Source organism: Alexandromys fortis, unplaced genomic scaffold (assembly GCF_014885135.2).
Source record: "Alexandromys fortis isolate MF-2015 unplaced genomic scaffold, M_Fortis_MF-2015_v1.1 scaffold_9, whole genome shotgun sequence".
In the NCBI taxonomy this organism is placed as follows: Eukaryota; Metazoa; Chordata; class Mammalia; order Rodentia; family Cricetidae; genus Alexandromys; species Alexandromys fortis.
Genome location: NW_026067892.1, coordinates 18,568,736 through 18,577,259, shown reverse-complemented (window position 1 = coordinate 18,577,259; position 8,524 = coordinate 18,568,736). Strand labels below are relative to the sequence as shown.

The 8,524-nt window shown below is 52.3% G+C and overlaps 1 protein-coding gene across 2 annotated transcripts; it reads right to left on the bottom strand.

The window, feature by feature from the left end:
- Positions 1 to 2,132: 2,132 nt before the first annotated feature.
- Fam241b (family with sequence similarity 241 member B) lies at positions 2,133 to 5,188 on the bottom strand. 2 transcript variants are annotated; one of them, XM_050140760.1, is made up of 4 exons: positions 5,083 to 5,157; positions 4,400 to 4,548; positions 4,012 to 4,139; positions 2,133 to 3,015 (listed from the first exon to the last, which is right to left on the bottom strand). In XM_050140760.1, the coding sequence occupies exons 3-4, from the start codon at positions 4,102 to 4,104 to the stop codon at positions 2,752 to 2,754; spliced, it is 357 nt and encodes a 118-aa protein (XP_049996717.1). In that variant the 5' UTR covers positions 4,105 to 4,139; positions 4,400 to 4,548; positions 5,083 to 5,157; the 3' UTR covers positions 2,133 to 2,751. The 2 variants fall into 2 exon arrangements, with proteins under 2 accessions (XP_049996717.1, XP_049996725.1); XM_050140768.1 differs by lacking the exon at positions 4,400 to 4,548 and having other exon boundaries at positions 5,083 to 5,188.
- Between the last annotated feature and the right edge of the window lie 3,336 nt (positions 5,189 to 8,524).

Here is an 8,524-nt window from a genome sequence, read left to right as displayed (position 1 = left end):
GACAAATAGCCCTGAGGATGGTTTTGTAGGCTGTTTCCCTCAGCTTTTGCTGGGACATGGAAGATGTTTCCAGAAAGTTTGTGAAGATTAGAGGCCAGGACTAAGTATAAATCCTTCACTGAGCTACAAGCCTCAAAGGCATTTCTGCTGTGACCTATACCCAGCTCAGGGTTAGGGCTCCTTTTGGAGTCTATGGTGGATAGTTCTCCCAGGAACAAATACTGTGGAGGCCAAAAGAGGATGACAACTCACCCCGGGCCAAAATTGTATGGAATTAAGGTCTTTACTACAAAATGTGTCTGGGACAGATGTTCAAGAAAAGAACTAGAGACGGGAAATGTGTTTAACTTGCTATGGGGGGAAAAAAAACTGGGCCTTGTGGATGCTTATAATCCTAGGTCCCTGAGGGGCTGAGGTAGGTGGCTCACAAGTTCAAGGCCTGCCTGGGCAACTTATGAAAAGTCAATGAAGAGGACTGTGGGTGTAGCTCAGCATCAGAGTCTGTGCCTAGCATGTGCAAGGCCCTGGACCTAATCACCAGAACCACCAAAAACACCAATCAATCACTCATCAATCAATGAGCCCTGTATGTCATCCCATGCCTATAATCCCTGCTACACCGCACAGTCAAGGCCAACCTGGGCTCTATGTAGGCCTGGACCACACAACCCACCCTTCAAGGGGCAGGGTCCCTGTGCCCGGGTAGGAGTTGGGTTGTCTTCGCACTTCATTTGCATGGCTGGAGAAGCAAAGCAGAACAGAGTCAACGAGCCCAGAGCCCAAGGATACAGCCAGGGCACCTCCAGCCCCGAACACCCTCTGCCCTGCGACCTCCCTGTAGTCAGTCTGCAGCTGCTGCCAGTTCCTCTGACCTCCCGTGTCCCACCTGGAAGTGAGGGTGGCCTGCTGCCTCTGGGGCCTTCATCTGGACCTCAAAGTCTGCTCACTTGTCTTCAGTGAGGCACTGAATTCTCCTGCCAGGGTGTGCACTCTGAGAAAGAGAACTGAATTCTAGAAAGGGAGGCTACATTCCCACAAAGGCCCTTTCCAACCATAAAGCTCCACCATGTTACACAAGGATTCTAATCCACATCCCAAAAGGCATTTCCTGTATGAAACAAGTCCCACCACAGATCTGGAAGTGGACCCAAAGCCCCAGAGAGACAAGTTGGCTCAGGGGACCGACCGGGATGTGGGACAGGGAGGCTGCAGTGGCTGAGGAGTTGAGCCAGACACCTGCCAGGACAGGAGACAGCACTGTGAAGACCCCAAGCAGCCAGCAGCTGCACCCCTCCTCCACCAAGAACACCCCTAAGTCCCCTCCCCTCATGCCCATGACTCAGAAAACCTTTGGTGAAGGAACTCCACCCTGACACAAGGCTTCCAGTCCCAGTGGAGCAGTGGACACAGGGACCAAGGGAGGCTGTTCCGAGCAGGAGAGCGGCCCCAAGAGAAGAGAATGGAGCCATCTCTGCCCTGTTCTCCATGGTACCTGGCCACATACAGCCACCCCCAGGAACCTGAGAGGGTGAGGTTTCCAAAGGTCTTCAGGCTTCACTTGGGAGGCAGAGGCCAGTGGATCTCTGAGCTCAAGATCAGCCTGGTTTATAGAGCAAGTGCCAGGACAGCTAGCGTTACACAGAGAAACCCTGTCTCAACCCCCCTGCCCCCCAAAAAGAGTTCAAGAGCCAAACCCAAGGCCTCTTCTCTCAGGAGAAGAGGTCTACCTCAACCCGACACCCGCTAAGGATACTTCCCTATGTGTTTCTGAGAGCCTCGGGTAGCTGGAGAAAACTAAGCAGCCCCTGGGGAGAACCCCTGAGCAGGAGACCCCAGACACGCAGTGCACCCCATTCTTTGACTCCTAATGTCTCCCCAGTCATTCTAGTCAAAGGATCGTTCCCCAAAAGCTGACCTTGGAGCTCAGTATGTAGGGGTACCTGAGCTTCCCCCAGCAATAGACAAGGGGTCCAGGCCTGTGCCTCATCTCCCAGCTCCCCATCCTGCTGAGAAAACCCTGGCAATCACCAAGGTTAAAGGCCCCTGCCACCTCCTCCCCAAACCACCCGTCCCCACCACCCCTTCAGTCTTCCAGACCATGCAGCTCTGAGTCACTCAGCAGCCCCTTAAAATAGACTCAAATTTGTTTATTGAAAATATCACAATAACTGGGCAGGGTATCGCATGCCTTTAGTCCCAGAACTTGGAAGGCAGAGGCAAGAGGAGCTCTGTGAGTTCAAGGCCAGCCTGGTCTACAGAGGATTCCAGGCCAGCAAGGGCTACATAGTTAAGACCTTGTCTCAAAACCCCCCAAAAGAAAGAAAAATGCCACAATAAACAGAATGCCAATACTCTTCTTCAAAAATAAGAGTCGCCGATAAAAAGACACACCATTGGAACAAAGGAATGCTATAAAAATCTGGACAATCCCTAGCTGCTCTGAGCTCCAGTTCTGCTCCTGGTAGGGGGAGACTACAACATACTAAGCCTGTCTTACCCTGGGCTTGTGCTTCTTAGCGGAGGCCCTATGCCCCTAAAAGCCTTCCAGGAAAACCAGAGGACTCTGTATTTTTGGCGATGCTGGTCCGGAGTCCCTCTGTCTCCTATTTCACACCGTGGGGAAATCCACACCCGTGGTCCTATCTCGAATCATACTTCCGAGCACTCCCATGCTCCCTCCTCCATCACCTGTCTCACACCAAAGCCCAGCCCTCCTAATGAGCACTCCCGCCCTCCTGAGACCCTCAGAGGTCACCGCTGGCTCAGGTGGGACACCAGGTAGACCAGGCCCACCAGCAGGAGGCCACGAACCCCAAGCATCATGAGCAGGAAAAGCAAGAGAATGGAGGTCACGGGCTCCACCACGTGGTTCCCGAGATGCCACTGCGGGAAGCCCATGTTCACCAGCTGCCGGTTCAGGTCATTGAAGGGAGACTGGGCGGCACCTAGCCTGGCACCAGCCTGCTGCTGGCGGGGTCCCCCTGGAGGTCCACCATGACCTCTGTTGAGAAAGCCCTGGAAGATGAAGACAGACAAATGAATCCAGAGGAAGCTCTCCTGGAACTGAAGCTCCAGCCAGGAGACTTGGGGATGGACCCCGCCCCCAGCCAGGAGACCAGGGATGGGCCCTGCCCTCCCCCTTGGCTGTTCTACAACAATGCTTTCTTCCTAGGAACAACCAAGTCACAGGATCTCAGAGCATAAAGAATTGCAGCCTGGGGCTGGAGAGATGGCTCAGCGGTTAAGAGCATTGCCTGCTCTTCCAAAGGTCCTGAGTTCAATTCCCAGCAACCACATGGTGGCTCACAACCATCTGTAATGGGGTCTGGTGCCCTCTTCTGGCCTGCAGGCATGCACACAGACAGAATATTGTATACATAATAAATAAGTAAATATTTTTAAAAAATTGCAGCCTGTGTTCCCATCACCTTCCTGTCATCTGGCCCGGGACAAGGAGGCCAGGACCAAGAGAAGAGGAATGATGTGCACCCAGCGGACACCTTTTAGGCTGACATCCTTTCCGTAAAATATTCTGAAGCCAACCATTCATCGCTATTATCCAGCTTTTCTCCATCCAAACTTCTTGAGAGAGGCTGGCTCCAGTGGGGTTTGCAAATCCCACCCCAAAGAGAGCGAGCTTGTAGGCTTGAGGCCTGGAGAAGTCTCCCTCCCCAGGAGGCAGGAGCCAGACATAAATTGGGATTCTTAACCTGCTAGGCCCTCTGTGGAATATCAGTCTAGTGGTGGGTCGTGACCCCTTTGAGAGCCAAAGACCCTTTCTCAGGGGTCACCTAAGCCCATCAAAACCCACAGATAATTACATTATAATTCATAACAGTAGCAAAATGAAGTTATGAAGTAGCAACATAATTGTATGGTTGGGGTCACCACAACATGAGGGTCGCGGCATCGGGGAAAGTTGCGAATCACTGCGGTAGGTGAGAAGCCATCTTGAGACACTTGTGGGAGCTGGGGCCTGCAGCTACCCTTCCCCTCAGAATGGATGCCTACCTGCCGAGGGCTGCTACTCCTCTGTTGGGTGGTGTTCCTCACCCGGGGGTCGTCATCTTGGACAATCTCCCCATTGGCCAAGATCCTCACCATCCTCCTGGGAGCTGGGACTTCCTGCGGGGCTGGACCTGCAACGAAGGCATAGCCGCCAGCGGGTGTTACCTCAGAGGTCCCCTCAGCAGTTGCTCTGACTGAGCTCTGTCTAGGGAACCCTTTCCCCTGACCTCAAAGGGCCTGCTGCAGAATAGCTGAGAAGGAATGTTTTTCAGTGGTGGTCACACGGTGAGCCACCCTTAGCAAGTGCCTGTGAGAAGGATGTGGGGGGCAGGAAGAAAGGAAGGGAAGAAGGGGAGAGAGTGTCCCAGGGCCTTAGAGTGGCCGCGCGCACCTGTATTCCATCCACCACCGCCAGAACTACAGGAGGTGGAGGCGGGATGATCAGAGGTTAAAGGGCAGACTGACGTTTGGGGCTAGCTTCGGCTATGTGAAATCCTGCCTCAACCAAAGAAACCGGGCGGAAGGGAAGTACTTTGAATGCTAAAAAGAAAAATAAATTGAGAGGGTTAGGGTGCAGTTCCCAGGGACCGCCAAAAGAGTAAGCGCTAAGGATCTACCCTTAGGTCTCCTCCCAGTTGGCAGAAGACGGGGAAGGGCGGGCTTCCGCTGCAGACGGCATGGACCCTACTGCCCCTCGCCTTCAGGGAGGACCAGTGCCCCTCTGCTAAAGGACAAGGCCCAATACTCCCACCCCCACGGGATACGAGCTGCGGCTGCGGCTCTGGGGAAGCGCAGCTCTGCAGACCCCAACAGTGGCAGTGGGCCGGGCACTGTCAACCGAGGAGCGCCCCGGTGCTCATCTGGACTCTCCACGAGCAGGGACCCTGAAGCAGGCTGGGCCCGGGGAGGGGCGCGGCGTGGACCGGCAGCATCGCGGTCCCGCGCGCGGCGTCTCGTGCTTTGTCATCCCGCAGGCTGAACCACCTGCGCCGCCGCAGTATCTCGGCCAGGCGTGGCTCCTGTCCCCGCAGGGGTGGGGAGGGATCCGGACCCGGACCCGGCGCGAACACCCACCTGCGCGCACGGTTCGCGGGCTTCGGCGTCCACGGGCGGCCGCTTCCTCCCACCTGATCTCACAGGAAGCGCGCGCCGCAGGGGCGAGGTCCGGCACAGCGTCCCCTCTGCCGGCTGCCGGAGGGACTGCAGCTGCGGAACCGGGAGGAGGGAGGAGGAGGAGGAAAGGAGAGGGAGCAGCTTGAAAGGGGACGGAGGACTCTAGAAGAGAGATGAAGGGGCTGAGAAGGGATTAGGATGGGGAGTAGTCAGGGAGTGTGGAGGAATACATGATGGGATGGAGGAAAGGGAAGAGAAGCCCAAGACCCCGGATGGAGAAGAGACATAGGCACAGCTGAGCCCACAGGTCTCAAATATGCCCAGGTGATCTGCAGTGCTCCTTGAGGAGGACCCAGCCCCACCCTCCAAGAGCTCCAAGCCCCTTGGGGATGAAGAGGCGTGCATCACAGGGCAGGCTGTACCAACTTGCATCAAACTTACCTCAGGGATAATCAGATTTATTGTTGGCCTCACAGTGAGTCTGGATGGAGGGAGGAGAAAGGAAGACTAGACAATCTGGGGGGAAAGGGAAAAGAGAGGGGGGAAAGAAAGGAGACAGACAGACAGGACAGGGGGGATGGAGAAGCCAGTAGTCACTTGCTTCCGAGCCTGATGACCTGAGTTGGATCCCTGGAACCACTCCCTGGCGTCCCTCTGACACTATTCTGGTAGAAATGCTCAGAGTATTGCAGCCTCCCAGGGTGGAAATCTAAGCCGAGAGAGCACCTCATCACAGACCTCCGCTCTTCCCATGTTGTTTGGCTTGAGAGCGGCTACTCTCTAAGAGTTCTGTCCTGCTAAGGACCCTTTCCTAGCCTTCTGGCTGGGAGGAGCAGACTTCCTGATGGTTTTGACCCGAGACCGCAGAGGGACCCTCTGTCAAGGGTTGCCATTCCCCGGGTCGCAGGGGTCCCGGTCTTGTTTTTTTTTTTTAACACTTGATGATCAGCTGTTTGTTGTATTTAATAGAACTGGGGAAAGCGCATTACCCCATTTTGCTGGACGCAGATCTTAGGAGTTACAGTAACTAAGACGTTGTGGTTGAGGCTCCCGACTCACAAGATGGCAATGGGTAAACAGCGTCGGAACAAATCTAAAAATTGGGATTTATGATAAGTGGAAGTATAGAAAAGTAAGAGCACCTCCTTTCCCCCCACCTTTCTCCTTTTAGACAAGGTAGCACTGTTTGACCTGGAACTTGCTATGTAGACCAGACTGGCTTAGAACTCAGAGATCTGCCTGTTTCTGCCTCCCTGAATGTGTTCTACCATTTGCGCTACCATGCCCGGCTAGAATCATTTTATTAGCAAGTAGCTGTGACAGCTAGGTCTCTTATTCCACGTGTGCCGTAGAACTAATTATGTAAGACAAAACAAAGGCATATCTGTAATTTGTGTGACTTCAGAGTTGTTTTTTTTAACACATTATTAGTGTCAACTATAAAGGAAATGACTGTTAGCCGGGCAGTGGTGGCACAGGCTGTTAATCTCAGCACTCGGGAAGCAGAGGCAGATGGATCTCTGTGAGTTCGAGGACAGGCTCCAAAGCTACACAGAGGAACCCTGTCTCAAAAAACAAACAAAAATAGAGAATATGATTGATAAGCTTTTATTACATTGAACCGCACTAATATTGGAACATTGATACATTGATATCAATATTAACAACTCCAGTCAAAGCTTTTATGGTTTGGTTTGGTTTTTGTTTTTAAACCAAAGAAATTATTATTATTATTATTATTATTATTATTATTATTATTATTATTTTGGTTTTTTTCAAGACAGGGTCTCTCTGTGGCTTTGGAGCCTGTCCTGGAACTAGCTCTGTAGACCAGGCTGGTCTCGAACTCACAGAGATCCACCTGCCTCTGCCTCCCGAGTGCTAGGATTAAAGCCGTGCGCCACCATCGCCCGGCTAGCCAAAGAAATTATTATAAAAATTGTAGGGGTGAACTCTAGGCAAGAAGGTGGGACGGCACTGGCAAGAAACCTATGTATAACTGGTAGGCAGGGCCACACGGTTCTTATATAGCACAGGCAGGGTTCAATGTCTTGGCCTGCTTGGTGGTCCACGGACATTCCCTTTGTAGTAGCCTGCTAACCCTGCATGGAAAAGAGGAAGACCAGGACCCTGGGAGGAGTCAGCTTAGCACAAAGTGCTCAGATGTCTCTGTTCTCTCTCAGTAGCAGCTTGGGCAGGCTGGACAGCTTCTGGGGCCAGGGAACTTAGATTTGCATTTTCCAGCTTCTCCACCTATTTGCTGCTTGACCTTGTGTGGTCCTTACTCTGTCCTGTTAGCCCATCTATAAAACAGGGATAATGAGACCTTGTGTGAAGACTGGTAGCTCCTAGCATGCTATAAGCAGGGCAGGAGCTTTGTTAAATAATTTCAAATTTGTGAATTTATTCCACATAAAAGAGTCTTAAGCACCATGCGTGCTGTGCCAGTCCTCCGGGGGCCCTCACAGGCAGTATAATTGACCCCAGGGTGCAACTCCCAGAACTGAGGCTACACTCAGTGCAGCCCTTTATGGCACACTTTACCACTGCAGTTCAGGTTAGATTGGGGCTTGGACTAACCCTCACCCTCCATCCTCACCAGAGCTATTGTGACTGAGGGCCAGGAAACTCTACAGGCCCTCATTGGCTGCTTGATTCTGTAGAGAGGCCTGACTGGCCCCCCAGAACTAGGATGAGCCCCTTTGCTACTCCAGGACTCAAAAGAAAGGACAGAGATGTGAACTCAAGTTCCCAGGGGGGGAAAATGTTATGTCTATGTTAGATTCTACCAGCTTGATTGAGTCGTTAGAACTTTGGGATTGTGGGAGTTGGAATTTACAGAACCAGACCCAAATTATCTTGGGCAATCTTTAGTCCCCCATAATAGGTACTCATTGCCCATCTCTATGTCTGCCCTAACATCCTTGTGTGTATCAGGTAAAACCTTTAGGAATATTTATCAAAGCCACTTGCTCCTACCCACACAAAAGCTAAGAATGCCATAGGTCTCTTTGAAACCTAGAACAGAGATTGCCTTGCTTTACAGTAACCCCCGATGCTAACGTATTTGGGAAATTTCTTGATTTATGACTTTGTTGTTGCTTTTGTTCTATAACTGTGAAAGTTTACATGTTCTTTGGGACAACCCGAATCCATGTCCCCAAGCTGCGGTCACTCAGAGTGACTCAAGGACGAAGTCTCTTAGTTCCCTTAGAGTGAGCGCTGTATGTCACATCCACAGAGATCACGTTGTGAGGACAGAAAGGCCAGGAGGTGGCAAAGCCAGCTTTTCATCTGCCCTCTCTGGGAGGAAGAGGCAGAAACAGAAGGGTGGGGGTGGGGTGAGGGAGAAAGCATCTGATGCAGAGAATGAGGCTTGCCCAGCCAAGGGCTTTTTGTGGGG

What these genes read in the sequence shown, in the direction of transcription:
- Fam241b (XM_050140768.1), bottom strand. Translation starts at nt 4,104, where the DNA reads ATGGTGAGGATCTTGGCCAATGGGGAGATTGTCCAAGATGACGACCCC. An exon ending in GGAGTAGCAGCCCTCGGCAG is followed by an intron (nt 3,016 to 4,011) that starts GTAGGCATCCAT and finishes TTCATCTTCCAG; the next exon opens with GGCTTTCTCAACAGAGGTCA.